Here is a 15,075-nt window from a genome sequence, read left to right as displayed (position 1 = left end):
TGTAGTGCAGGCGTCTGTGTGTGTGTGTGTGTGTGTGTGTGTGTGTGGGTTGTGTGTGTGTGTGTGTGTGTGTGTGTGTGTATGAAACCCTGCTCGGCACTCTGGCGCACTCTGGAGGCTGCACACAGGCAGTGCACGCACACAGACAGACAGACACACACACACACACACACACACAAGCCGAGCAGGATTTCATAGTAAGCTCCACTTGGGCGGAGGCGCGCCTTCTTCCGCGTTCGCAATTAGACATGTTGGAGAGTAGATGCTTTAAAGGAACACTTTACCAATTTTCAACATCATTTCCATTTGTTAGTCATAATGGCATATCTATAACACCAGCCTAGTTTACATCCACCATCCAATTACGTATTTTGACATCACTGGGTGGTGGAAGAACTACAGTACAAGCAGTGTTTCAAATGTAACTGCAGAACATGAGCGAAGTAACCCAACCAACTCACGAAACATTTGGATGTTCAACTTCCTTCACGTTCCTCCTGCAGTCTGCAGCTACAGTCTATTATTGGCTGTAAAACCTAGTTTATATTGTGTAAGACAAGCTATGGCTCACGGCTCACAGCTCTGGGCATTTATACTCAATACATCAGCTCACTAACAAGCATCCTGGGTCCATGACAACGGTTTGATCCGGTAGAAATATCAGGAGGTAACAGACAAATGCCTCATAGACTGTGCAACGTCCCAAATTACATCAATGAGCCCAAAACATCTGCCTCACATGGGTTGTCTGAATTAGGCTTAAATATGTCCACTGAGAACCTTACGTGTACATGACGGCACCGTGGATAATGGCTTGGTTATATTGCACATCACTGAGCAAGGATACTAATAAAAGTTGTTTAATTATTACACATAAAAGAGTGCACTGGCTTTCTTTGATTACAACAGAATCTACAGTTGACTTTGAGTATGTTTTTTGCATACTTTTTAAGCAAGCTCTGTGGGATCCTGTCCCAGTAGATTGATACTGGTGTATATTGTCTGTGGCAGCCTTAACTATGGCCCTACCCTTCATTGTGCATCCACAGCAGGTTGGGGCCGAGGACGATGGCAATGTTTCCAGGGCTCATCTTATTTGCATCCTGGTACTCATCCAGCTTGGCGAGGAATTTGATCAAATACCTGTTAAAAACAGCATACATAAGTTTGCATGAATTACAAGAAAAAAGCAAGTAACACAGCACCTTTTAAAATGTTATGTTCATTTTGGTGGAAAAAAAAGTGTCTTCTTTGATTGTCTAGAAGTGTTCTTTAATGCCTAATTTATGCTCCGTTGTATGACGGTGTCACACACCGAAATTAGCAGATCTACAAGCTCACAACGATTTGCATCCACAAGCAATTTTCGGTGCATGCCACTGTCGTACAACAAAGTGTAAATCCGGCAGAAATGTCTTAGCATTTCGACAACCAGGGACTTCATATAGCTACAACCCTACTGATCATACTTAACACATACACTGCCTTTATTTGCCCTGGATGAGGGCAGTGATATAAGGCCAGTAATTCACGGCTGAGGAGACACTTGAGTTTATCCGGGTGCAAAGTAACCACAACAGCTACCTTTCACGGTTCACAGAATGGCTACGTACAAACAAAGCCGAGGCATGCCAGTAGCACACCATTCATGTTCTGAGACTCTCCCCAGTAATGTTAATCTATTCACTTAAAATTGGTGTAAGTGTTATTGTTTAGTTAAGATAGGTGCTAAATATTTGGATAGTAATCATTGCTACAGTATAGTGTGTGCTCACATTTTCAAAGAAGGTGTGCAGGGAGGAATAGAGGAGCAGTAGTAAGGTTGCAACTATCGCTTATTTTCTTAGCCATTATTCTATTGATTACTATTTTGATTAATCTAATATTCAGTTTTTAAATTTGCATTTTTGTATTTTCTATATATCAACGAATCGAAAGTGTTATATTATACTTCATCACACAATGGTGTCATGCAAAAATAGTTAAAATAGCAGATCCACAAGAGCTACTTGTAGATCGGCTATCCATATTTAATATTTTTTTAAGACTTTCGCCTATGGCATGCCCAAAATAGCGATTGATTATGAATTTATTATTTTATTAAATTGATGACTGATTATTTATTAAATCGTTTAAATCGATTTGTTTGAATAACTGTTGCACCCCTAAGCAGGAGTTGAAATAGAGAAGCGGTGACTCACTTAAAGTTGCTGCCGTTGGCTGTGGGCAGCTTTTCACATGTTGAGAGGAGGGCCTGCAGTCTCTTGTCCTGGTCTTGAATGCTGCACAACACAAAAGATGTCATTTTCACACAAGATAACTGTATGGGGACAGGAGGATGATGCATCGAAGGGTTTCTGAAAGAAATATAACAAGGAAGAGATTGAAAAGCCAGCATGGGGTGGGAGGGTGGGAGAGGTGCCACAGTGTTTATTGTTTTGTGTGTGTGTGTGTGTGTGTGTGTGTGTGTGTGTGTGTGTGTGTGTGTGTGTGTGTGTGTGTGTGTGTGTGTGTGTGTGTGTGTGTGTGTGTGTGTGTGTGTGTGTGTGTGTGTGTGTGTGTGTGTGTGTGTGTGTGTGTGTGTGTGTGTGTGTGTGTTTCCTTGGGCCAAAGGTGAGCTGGATGAGAAATCCCACCAACCCTTTTTATCTGTGGAAGAGGGATTTTCCACACACAGAAACACACACATTTACCTTTTTTTGTCATCGTTGATCTCTGCATTTTCAGTTTTCATTTTAAAGCACATTGAGTCTACGCTTGTCATATAAAATGTGTTATATAAATAACTTTGAATTGACACAGCATGCACATGCACACGCACAGCAATGACAAATATAGCGCACATTAATACTATACAAATAAAAAGATACTAACTTGGAAGCCTGAATCCACTCATTGTAGAGTTCATATGTCATCAGTGGCTCTGGGAGCTCTCGTAGGTAGGACTTCAAAGCACCTGGAAAGAACAAGATAAAAGCAAAATAAGTGTGTGTGTGTGTGTGTGTGCGTGTGTGTGTGTGTGTGTGTGTATGTGTGTGTGTGTGCGTGTGCGTGTGCGTGTGAGTGTGAGTGTGCGTGTGCGTGTGTGTGTGCGTGTGCGTGTGCGTGTGTGTTTGTGTTTGTGTGCGTATAAGAGAGAGAGATATAAGGTGACAGACAGGAATAAATGAGGAAAGTGCTTTCACAGAAGCACAAAACGTGGCCAGGATGAAATTGCAGGATCAACCATCTGTGACCTTATTAGCGGCTTGAAGACTGGATAGAGAATGAAGTGAAAGGAATATATGATGTTAGATGTATCCCTCTGGCCTATAGTGTACTTGTAATTTCATATCACTGTGGAAAGAACAAAGACCCGTAGGAGCCGTTCTTAATGGACTAGCATATGCAGCGAAGGCGGTGTAAAGCCTAATTCAGATGGTCTCTTTCCAAAAATAATAGATTATAAAGAAAAGAACAACAACAGCGACACATTCTAGTTGGTGACACTGTCGTACGATGAAGTATAAATTAGTCGTTTTGGGTGTCTGGTTAGACTAGCTCAAATGCCGTAGAATTTGCAAACCAACCTGCAATTAAATATTTGACTTTCAATTCTAAGCTAAGCAGCTTGGCACTCGTTAATGTGCGTTTATGCGTCAAACTGTTCTGGTGCTCCGAGAGCAGGGTTAAGAAAGCATGGGGAATAAGTTTCTAACAGCACTTAAACCCTGATGTGTTGGCTGGCATTGTAATTTTCCAGTGCTGATGATGGAGGCTGCAGTCCTCTGCCTCATCTTCTCTCTCTCTCTCTCTCTCTCTCTCTCTCTCTCTCTGGTCTGCTGTGTTTATTTCCCCCGGGGGAACGCGTGGGACGGATGACAAACGAGGAAGCCAGGAGATCCCTCACAAGACGGAGTGTTGAGGACACTATGATAACCGTGTGCTACCATCCTATCTTTGTGTGTGTGTGTGTGTGTGTGTGTGTGTGTGTGTGTGTGTGTGTGTGTGTGTGTGTGTGTGTGTGTGCGTGTGTGCGTGCGTGCGTGCGTGCGTGCGTGCGTGCGTGCGTGCGTGCGTGCGTGCGTGCGTGCGTGCGTGCGTGCGTGTGTGTGTATAGGCATGTTTTTAGTGGCTGGGCTAAATAAACACATTAAACTCAGAGCTATAAATGGCTACCTCGGGGGGAAGCCGGGCTAATTAGCTGTGCTGCTATCGGCGTCTTGACTGTGATGTGTTCGGACAGCGACATTGTTTGACATGGTACAGTACACACCCCCCCTTCTCTCCCTCCCTGGTGGCTCACAAATTAGATTTGCAAATAGTCCTGGCCCTGGATGAGAAACACTCACTGCTTAGGGTGATACAGAAAAGATGCATCTCTCAGCACTCTCTCCCTTTCTCTGGATGGTTCTGGTCTTTCCACAAAACTCCATGCACGGCTGTTGACTAACTTCAGTGATGCTTATGGAACTCAGCAGCACCATGCTCCTGACCGCATCAAAGTCATGCCAATAATTACAATTTACATTTAGGCATTTAGCAAGTGTGAACTGAACTCTAATGACGATGAAGTCCACCCTCTAGTGTAATATTGCTTAAATAAAAGTAATTAAGAACTCTATGAATGTTTCAGACCACAGAAACATTTATTTATATTTGTCCTTTTTTTCCCACGTTGGTACCTCCCGGCATGACAAATTGGCTGGTGCCACCGGTCACTAGCTCGATGCATTACTAATTATCTTTTGAACCTAAATGATGAGTCTCTCACCAATGTCATCTGCCATGTTGAATGTGAGTGTGTTGAATTTCAGCGGGCTATTGATTGTAAGCAGTGTGTACACATGTTATGAACCCGCCTATGTAGACACATAGATCGGAAAAATGCACCTATTAGCAGGAAAATACTGCACCAGGACTTAGAGCAGGTTTTTGTTGACCAATGGCACCATTGCTTGCTCTTTCTATTGCCTAAAGATAGCAATGCACCAACAATGGGCCTGACCACACCTAATTTTAAGACGGAGAGTTTGGAAAAGGCAATTCTCTTGAATGCTGCGTTCAGGTGTGACATGGAAAGGGGGCCTTATCATTTCTTTCATAGTAGTAAGTGCTACATTCATGGTCTGGAGAGGGCACTTTTACAGACAGGAAAAAAAGGGCAGGGGCTCAAGCCCCCTTTGATGTCTATGTGTGCACGTGCCTGGGCACACAGAAGGGCTCAAGTACAAAATTACAACTGCATTGGTCAGAAACTACCAATGACACTTGCACCGCACGCCCATTTTGTGCTGGGGTTAATAGGCTATAAGAACTTCCCTCTACAAACTCAGATTATATGATTTTATTAAAGTTTTTTTGCTATTTTCAGCAGCTTAATTAAAAGCAAAGCATGACATAAGGGAGTTGGGACATAGGTAGAAAAAAAGAAAATAGAGTGAAGACAGAGGTGGCAAACATATATCATACTAGATCAGGGGTTCTCAAACTTTTTTATGCCACAACTCCATATTATGAGGGATTTGTTTTGGCGACGCCATTCCATTTTTTTTGGGGGATAATTTTATTTTCTTCTTTTTTTGGTTGCCAATGCGGGACCCCAAGGGCACCCTCCCGCGACGACCCATAGTTTGAGAACCGCTGTACTAGAGTCACTAGACTAATTCTGTTCAGAGCATGGCTCTGTTGTAAAAGAGACAGAAAACATAGTCAACCTCTTATCTACTCTTCTCCATCTTATCTGTGCCTTACAAGTGACTGATAAATTAACCTTTAGCAGAGACTGTGGATAATTTATAGTCACTACACTGGAGGCCTGGTTGAATGTTTTAAATTTCAATTACAGAGTTTGCCTCTAACAGTGTAACTACATGTTTCAGAAATGTGATGAGGAAATTAGTTGGTGGTGGTATTTTTGTGGTGCTGGGGATTGTATTGTATACGGTGGGCTGTTTCCAACTGCCAAGTCAGTAGCCTTCTCAATCAAGACCTCCATTCCCAAGACAGCACAAGACTGCGATGACGGCAGATGTTTCAATTACGCATGAAGAGGGGGCGGGAAGCTGTAATTTATGCAAAAGCATTATGCAAATGACATTTCCTAACGACCAACAGGTGGTCCGTCCTTGAGAACTCTGCCCCTGTTACGGGGTAGATTGAGATTGCTATCTGTCGCCACGGTGACAGATTAAATGGAGGAGGGCTTGCTGTGCTTGGCCTGTTCGACGGCGCTGTTGGTGACTCACCTGCAATGGCGTGCGGGTCTGCCGAGTACTCTTGGACGTCCAACACGCCGCAGTCTAAGGACGCCTTGAGCTTCTTCAACTTGGAGGCTGAGGGAGCGACTCTGAACAGGCCCTGAGAGGTACAACACGTGAGAAGAGTTAATCAATGATAGAGAGCGTGAGAGAGAGAAAGAGAAAGAAAGTTAAATATGTCTATTAAACACTACTGTAAATGGATGAATCCATAATTTGTAAGCGTATACTGAATAACATGTAAGATGTAATGTAACATACTGCAAGACTGCATTTCAAATAATTATTCAAAATGTGCAATGAGGATTAAATTAAAGGAAAATAAAGTTTAAATAAACTTTAATTTTCCATTAAATAAAAATCATTAACCACTTAAACCCTAGAGTCCATATTCTTGGACTTCCACTCTTCCATGTCATAATAAGCAAACATTCAGCGAAAATTTGTGAACATAAAAAAAACTCAATCCGACCCAAATAAGCAAATAAGCAAATAAGCTTTTCAACTACGAAGGGTTAACACTTACAAAAACTTTTGTCCTTTATTATTAAGGTTTATTGGTTTATTGCTCATTTCCCTTGTAACAAGAAACACTCCTGAATGGGGAGGTGCGCCATTTTTTTTTTAAAGTTGAAAGAACGTTATCTGAAACAGAACCATAGTGTATGGAAACAAATCAAGAACCCATGAAATATGTTTCACGGCAAAGCACAGTTCACTGTTCTTGTAGTCAAAAACAGTCAATTAATGAATAATGATTAAAAGAGGACATATATTTTATGAAATTATATATTCTATAGGTCTAATTAAACCTCACATTTATGAGTTGTTTTTATTTATTGTGATCTAAATTCATTCAACCTTGCACACAATTTACGGACGTTGCCTACGGTATATGATTTAATGCATGATAACTTTAAAATCCATAACTTTTTATGACCATATTAAACAAATATGAAGAATTTAAACATAATTATGCAAGCCAGTTGCAGCTGCCAAATACAGGACTGCTGACAAAACGATCACTGTGTGTGAATGCATAAACAGGCTTATAATATCACTACCCCATCATTAATCTGACTATATTTACACTTGTGTATATTCCATTAAATTAACGTTTTGCGTACAGATGTAGCCTATTCTATAGCCAAACTCAGTGAAAGTAGGCTTTGTTTAAGGAGATGGCTTGTTTGGTCATGGCAGTACATTGCTAAATAAAGGTTGCCTTATGCAAGAGAGAGAGCAACGGTTTTCGTTATTTAATCTCTTATGTAGGCTACAAAAAGTAGACTACACATTGTTAGTGCTTTAACCAATCTCTGTTGTAGGACTATGTGGGTATACAAAAGCACAATATAGCGATAACTCCCTCCCTTCGACAAGATAGCCTTTTTTCTGGTCGTGATCCGAGCACTGACCTCCACAGTAATTGAAACATAATGATAGGTCAGTATGGGACTACACGCGTTGATCTGTTGCGTGCGGCATGAATGCCTGTCGACTCATCAACCCTGAAACTCAGCGTACAGCTCCCTAGAAGACCAGGAAATGTCTGTAAGTTTCCCTTGAAAATTCTAATAAAACAATATTGCAACTTCATCACTGAATTGCACCAAGTGTACACAACTATAGGTCTGAACTATCTGAGCTGAACTGCCTCCGTTAAACATCTTTGAGTTTGTCCATTTACTACAATTACAACCAACAGGGCCTTTTGGGTTCTGACAATTGGCAGTTCCTGATAATTATGAACAAGGATGACAAGACAGTCAGGATTTGTGGCTCATTATGACATGCCGCTTTTCTTCTCCGTCATTTCAGTGGACTACCCTCCTCCTGCATGCCACACTCCAGCAGCACGTTGGCACCACACACACACACACACACACAAACAAACACACGCACGTAGACACACACACACACACACACACACACACACACACACTCACTGACCTCCTCCTGCATGCCACATTCCAGCAGCATGGTGACACAAGCCTCGATGGGGAAGGCAATGTCTCTCCCGCTGAGAGCTAAGTGCTCCTCTAGAGGTTTCCCATAACAAGGCTTCTCCACCCAGGTCTCTGTCGAACGAACACACACACACACACACACACACACACACACACACACACACACACACACACACACACACACACACACACACACACACACACACACACACACACACACACACACACACACACACACACACACACACACACACACACACACACACTGAATGCACAGTCACTGGCAGTTCTGTAAAAGTGTGTGTGTGTGTGTGTGTGTGTGTGTGTGTGTGTGTGTGTGTGTGTGTGTGTGTGTGTGTGTGTGTGTGTGTGTGTGTGTGTGTGTGTGTGTGTGTGTGTGTGTGTGTGTGTGTGTGTAGCCTGGACTCACCCTGGTGCGCTTTGATCTGGGGCAGAATGCTCTGTAGCAGCTCTAAAGATTTCCTATGGTACTCTGCCTGGACCTCTATCAACTGCACAGACAGAGAGGAAGAGCAGGGAAGAGGAGACGAGATGAGACAAGATGAGACAAGACGGGTATGAACAAAAAAAGATGACCAAATAATGAGAAGAGAAGAGAAGAATATTAAGCACAGACAAACACTGATATCAAAGAGAAAAGACAGATTATAGGGAAGTAAGAGAGATGAGAGGGAGAACAGAGAGAGAGAACATTTTACAATGGGTGTAATGACAAATATAGAAGTGATAGGAATGAAAAGGACAGAGAAAGGGAGGCAGTTGACTGTACTGCCTGTTCTTTATATGGATGAACATGTATCTCTATTAGTACCACAGTATCATGGCGTTTTGCTTACTGTCTGGAAGTAGCTTGAATAATCAATTTCTTTGGCCACAAAACTGTACATATCTGCTGATAGTTGATCCTAAGGGAATACAGACAAGAACATATTTCAAACAAACAAAAAACAACAACATCCAATAATTTTTTCCAAATCTTTTGGAAAAGCATGACACAGAAATGCAACATCTCCAGGGTTAAAAGTCCTCCTTTAATCCACATCTCCCGTTGGGGTGATATAAAAATGGATCATAACGTAGCTTACCCCATTATCATGAGGACCAGGTGGGTCTAATATTTGATTAACAGTTTCTTCTCATGAGACATCAATGAAAATCTTTGAAAAATAATACAGTACTTGGATGTCATATTAATACACCTCCTCAACATGCTAGTGTAGTAACTATGGGTCGATAAAGAAGCACAATTACTGTTTATACAGTTTCCACACTTACAATATTGGATGAAACAAATGGACACATTTGTGCCCTTCTCCCTGTCACATACTGATGGCTCAATCTACATGTCATTGGCTGCACAAACTGACCTATTGACCCTCAGGAATGTCCCACAGAACTGGACCATGGATACAGATGACAGTTGCATCTCATTTCGCAAACGCAAGGTTTGACTCATTTTGAAGTGCAACCCAAAACTTGCTACATTCTATTTTCAGATGTTTGTCTCCAAAGCAGACTCACTGGAACCATACAGATTCAGAATCCTGAATGGATAAGGATTCTTGGATTATAATACTGTTTCCCTTTATTGGATTATGTTATCATCCCACAGATAACACTCTGACTTATTGACAAGTAACCATTCATGTCACCACTCATGCCTACTACACTAGCAATCATTAAAGGACGACTTCACCACTTTTCAACCTATCTTCATATAATAGGTCCGCACTAATGCTCATGATAAAATGATACCATTTTTTTGTACTTGGTATCTGTCTCATAGGAGGGCTGTGGACAGTCCAGAAACCCGTCTACCAGTGACATTATCGTTAGGCAGGATTTTTTTCCCCAAAAAGATTACAATTTTTTTATTCAGATTTTTATTAAGGCGAGAACAATGGCATCTATTATTGCAGTGCAACTTTCCAGGAATACAAAGCCTGCAGTTTCTATTAGCTTGGATTCCCCATCGATGATGTCACTGGTAGACGGGTTTCTGAACTGTCTACAGCCCTCCTCTGAGACACAGACTGATTAGATTTTTTTTTTACCATTTTATCATGAGCATTAGTGAGGACCTATTATATGAAGATATGTTGAAAAGTGGTGAAGTCGTCCTTTAACAGTGATCTGTAGGTAATGGCATAAGTCTAGTAAACATTTCATAACAGTAATAATATGATAACTGAAAATAATCCAGTTAAGGTAACAATTCGACTGATGTGTTTACATGACTTCTAATGCAATGATGTTTTAAAATATTTAGTTAATAGTTGGATTTCTCTCCAAGGACTCTTGGAACTCTGCACCGATTGTTACAAATTCTCAACATGGGATTGCTTTGAGTTTCACATTAATTTCAGCAAGCATGAAAAGAGTTGTCGCTGTGTTGTTGTTTATTGTTTACTGTATCCAGGGTCATTATTCTCTATCTGGATATATTTGCACACATGTGAAGGAATCAGCCTTTAGGCGGTTAAGGGTATTACGCTATGCTGTGTTTACATGACCACTTGAATAATCGGGTAACTGTGAGACTACGATTGATTTATTAGTGTGCAAGTGAGCTCAAGTAAGCAGAAGACTGACTCGACAGATCTCCATGCGGTTGGCTGCCTCCTCCATCTCTTCCCTGTGGTGGTCTGCCTTGGCCCCTATTGGCTGCATGTTACTGGACAGTCCCGAGGACTTGGAGGACTGGTAATACCTGGAAACATGGAACAGTGTTAGGACATTATTATTTGTCAGCGTTTGATGCGCTTCGCCAAATGTATGACTTGAGGGTTTCTGTTGGGAAAAACAGAAAGATTGATGGAAAGCTTGATGGTGCTCTAAATTGGTCACTCGTCAGAATGGTGTGGGGTGTTTTATTTATTTAATTTCATCAAGGAGGTTATGTTTACGTCCTGTTCGTCCGTTTGTTTCCGAACAAAATATATACCGTAAATTTCGCACTATAAGGCGCACCTGAATATAAGCCGCAGCAGCTAAATTGAATGATTTGTACATGTATATATAAGCTGCACTGGACTATAAGCCGCGGGTGTGAAATCCATAGATTTAGGAGGTCCCCTAGTGGCCGTTAGCTATAAAAATCCATAGATAAGCCGCACCGTTATATAAGCCGCAGGGTCGAAAAATGGGAAAAAAGTCGCGGCTTATAGTCCGAAATTTACGGTGTACAGAATATACAAAAAATTACTTCACACTCACTGTTTCTCAAAGCTTGATATCAAACAGAAAAAATAAAGGTACTTTTAGTGGTGTACTATATCATATTCTAGACTGACCTTATTCACAAGGCAGCACACCCCAATGAGTATAACTTGACCGCAGAATGGACTCTGTGGGAATAGGTCAATTCACTTGCTCGCTCAATTGCCTTTTGTACATCAAACCTCTCTATCAAACTTCCACCTTCCATCCCTTAACCAATTACACGCATATATACTTTGTTGACCGCAGTCCCCCAGAGGTCTATACTTGGACCCCTCCTTTTTTCCCTCTACACCAAATCTCTGTTCGCCTATTATGACATGAACAGAGTAGGGCTGCTGGGGTACATGTGGTTAAATATATCATATCTATGTGTGTCTGCACATCCTCAGAGTCTCTGGGCAGAGAGATAATGTCTACCACTGCCTAGAGTAGCTCAGCACACAATACTGTGTATTGGGGGGGGGGGGTCAGATTTGGGTCAGAAAAAATAAATAAAGGAAAAACCCAACCCAATTGCAGCCATTCAACCACACACAGTGAGACAAATCATTTCCAATCACATTTCCCCATTTCACAGCTCATAGAAGGACTGAGATGAGCGTGAGTCAGCACAGAGGGACTGCTTGGAGCACCGTCTCTGATGGTCCAGGAGGCAATTCTGCAGCAACATTATTTCAATGAATTGGTGTATGTTTTGATGTCAGAACATGAACATTTACTATACAATGCAACATGAGAGTATGGTTATTGTCGTGTATAGGACTGAGTTGGGAATTATATTCTTTTTTTTAAAGGTTATTTACAGTACAGAGTTCTACAGTATGTTCAAAATAATGCTGATTTATATTTGAATAGTCTTTTCTTACACCTGAAATAATAAACATACATCAAATGGTATAAAAGGAGTAGCTATAAAAGCAAATGACAACCAGTCTATGCGAAGGAATGCACATCAATAAAACAGGGCTTCAGTCCAATGAAAGAACACACTCTAAAATTTAAACAAAAGAAAATGTTTATGTTAAATAGCCTTAATGTAGGGGCTTGTTCATCATTGAACAGTTAAAAACATGCTGAACAAAATATGAATGTTGTGGCAAAAGCAAAACAGCTAATTAAGTTATAGGTATACTTTATTATTCCCTTGGGGCAAATCGTCCTGCATTTGACCGAAATTAACTACTTATGAGCAGTGAGCAGCCACTGTGCAGTGCCTGGGGTCCAATTCCAGCTGTAATTCCAGTACCTTGGTCAAGGGCAATAGCAGGAGTACTGTATGTGCCTAGCACGCATGTGTTTTTGGTGTGGGAAGAAACCCACATGAACATAGGGAGAACATGCAAACTCCACACAGAAAGGCCCTACGTGGGTTTGGAAACCAGGACCTTCTTACTGTGAGGCAACAGTGCTGTGCTACCCAGCCACATGCTGCTGTATTATATAGCTTCGTATTTGAGTGCTAATCTGCGCCGCATTTGCCATTTAAGTGGCCTTAAAACCAAGGCCACAGGACCAAAAGCTTGTATGTTGATTTTAGTCTATATGTATTGTGATGATCTCAGCAGCGTTTTTATACATCTCAAAGCATTCATCACATTCATGATGTGAATTAAGGGCAACTTTCACCCTCAGTGCAAAAGATTAACAAGAGAAACAGAGAGAGGGAAAGGAATCCCATTGGTAGGGTTTGTTTCAGGGAAGGACTTGGTTGTTGTTTAAACTGTTCATGCACTGTCAACACTATTGCAAACAGTACTGTATATACTGTATACATTTTTCAATTCACTGAAGCCTCTCATATTCAGTAATAACCCTTCAAATGAAAATCTTTGATTATTCTTATGTTCAGACTCATGGCTATTTTTGCTATTTAGACACCGTCATAGGACTAAGTATAAAATAGGGCTTAAGTGGTTAAGTGTGTAATGTGCAATCAAACCCCAGTGACATTCAGTCAGAGCCAGAGGCTCCTGGGCAAACCTGTTCACATGGGATGGAGTTTCTCTCTGTGCCAGGACGGGCGCGCACACACACACACACACACACACACACACACACACACACACACACACACACACACACACACACACACACACACACACACACACACACACACACACACACACACACACACACACACACACACACACACCAGAGCTCTTACCGTGTGCGTGCTGAGTCCATGTCCAGGACCAGCTTAGCTAAATGTTTCCTTTGTTTCTGGATATTTGGGATTTCCACCTGGGAAGTTGGTAGCAGACAGAACAGAGAGGTGTCTTAGGTTCTTGTCTCTCTTGGTGGGAGAGAGACAGGAGAAAACAGAGCCAGTACTGTCATAGGCTGCGCACCTGCTGCAGCCAAACAATCATCACAGCATTGGACCAATTACAGTACATGGCAATTATCCAAGTCTATGCTAAAGATAACTCTACTGGTCAGATTACATCAAAATACTCTGTTGTCTACCTGCATGTTAATCCTAGGTATTCCGTTGAAAACATCCTTCCTATCCATGCTGGGTATCAAACAAGCTAACACTGCAGTGACTGGTTACCCTCCCTATACACTGAAGCAGTGAAGTAGATTGACATCAAGTGAGACAAAGCTAGACACTTGCTGAATGCTTTAGAGTTTGACCAGGCCTCTGCATGTCTACAGTTACTCTGGATCAATTCAATCTAATCTATGAAGCACATCACTGAGGCAATAACATTTAGTTAACACTGAACAGTCCCTATTGGCTATATTCACACAGGTGAGATTTCTCATCCCAAGTGTGACGTAAGAGCAATGTCATAACAGTTCATTTCACAGCGTGGCATTTACTAGAGAATCTGATGTACCTCTGCGAGTTCGTAAAGGGGCTCGATGACGTCTCTCTCGATGGTGAGCTCGAACAGGATGAGCTCCTGAGCCAGCCTGTCCTGTGTGTCGCCACACAGCTTCAGCATTTTCCTACAGCAGCAATTCATCAAGGACCAAATCACTCCACAGCTCACGACAACATGCAATAATAAACACATCTTTCCGTTTTCCCTACGCCACATAAATTACATTTCCTTGGTTATTGCTGCCTTTTCGCAACGAAGGAAACATCAGAAATGACATTTTAATGACTCCACGGCATAACAGAACACAGTGTATTTCTTCACTGAAAATGGCCGTCTACGTTTAGAAACATGTAGATGAAGATTTATTCAAGGTGTACTGTAGGCTGATTGAATATTTAATGTTTTCTCATATACTGTAGCACAAACTGGTATATTGTTTTATACTAAAACTCAATCTCCTTTAGCCACATTAACTCTGGCGTCCCTAGTTTGGGCATGTCATTATACTGTAGGTCAAAGTTTTCACTATTTGTTGTTCGATGAAGTTTATAGGGTTTAAGTAAATTACAAGCTCAGAATAAACAGCAAAAGGGCAGGGATGGGCTGGTAGAGTGGTAGCACACAGTAATATCCTGGGTGTATCGTGTGAGTGTTAATTTAACTAAGACAACACTGTAACAATGGACCCCTACGGATCCATATATGCACTCAAGATTTTGCAGGCCTCCGCCCACACCACCACTACGTGAAAAGAAATCAATGTTTAATTAAAAAAATTGTGTGTGTGTGTGT

General features: G+C 41.5%; 1 protein-coding gene across 7 annotated transcripts in view; it reads right to left on the bottom strand.

Moving 5' to 3' along the window:
• The window catches only part of LOC311060901 (rho GTPase-activating protein 44-like), an 83,898-nt gene that overhangs the window by 17,517 nt on the left and 51,306 nt on the right, over nt 1–15,075 (bottom strand). For all 7 annotated transcript variants that reach the window (XM_084079289.1, XM_084079293.1, XM_084079290.1 and 4 more), the window contains exons 5-14: nt 14,296–14,407; nt 13,617–13,693; nt 10,823–10,940; nt 9,067–9,135; nt 8,640–8,721; nt 8,193–8,320; nt 6,228–6,339; nt 2,875–2,956; nt 2,202–2,282; nt 1,030–1,143 (exon numbers count right to left, since the gene is read on the bottom strand). In XM_084079289.1, coding sequence (XP_083935415.1) covers nt 1,030–1,143; nt 2,202–2,282; nt 2,875–2,956; nt 6,228–6,339; nt 8,193–8,320; nt 8,640–8,721; nt 9,067–9,135; nt 10,823–10,940; nt 13,617–13,693; nt 14,296–14,407 — 975 coding nt within the window. The remainder of the gene's footprint in view (nt 1–1,029; nt 1,144–2,201; nt 2,283–2,874; nt 2,957–6,227; nt 6,340–8,192; nt 8,321–8,639; nt 8,722–9,066; nt 9,136–10,822; nt 10,941–13,616; nt 13,694–14,295; nt 14,408–15,075) is intronic.

The sequence above is a fragment of the Gymnoscopelus microlampas genome (genome assembly GCF_963454915.1).
Source record: "Gymnoscopelus microlampas genome assembly, chromosome: 14".
Classification (NCBI taxonomy): Eukaryota; Metazoa; Chordata; class Actinopteri; order Myctophiformes; family Myctophidae; genus Gymnoscopelus; species Gymnoscopelus microlampas.
This window is presented reverse-complemented; position numbering and strand designations above follow the sequence as displayed.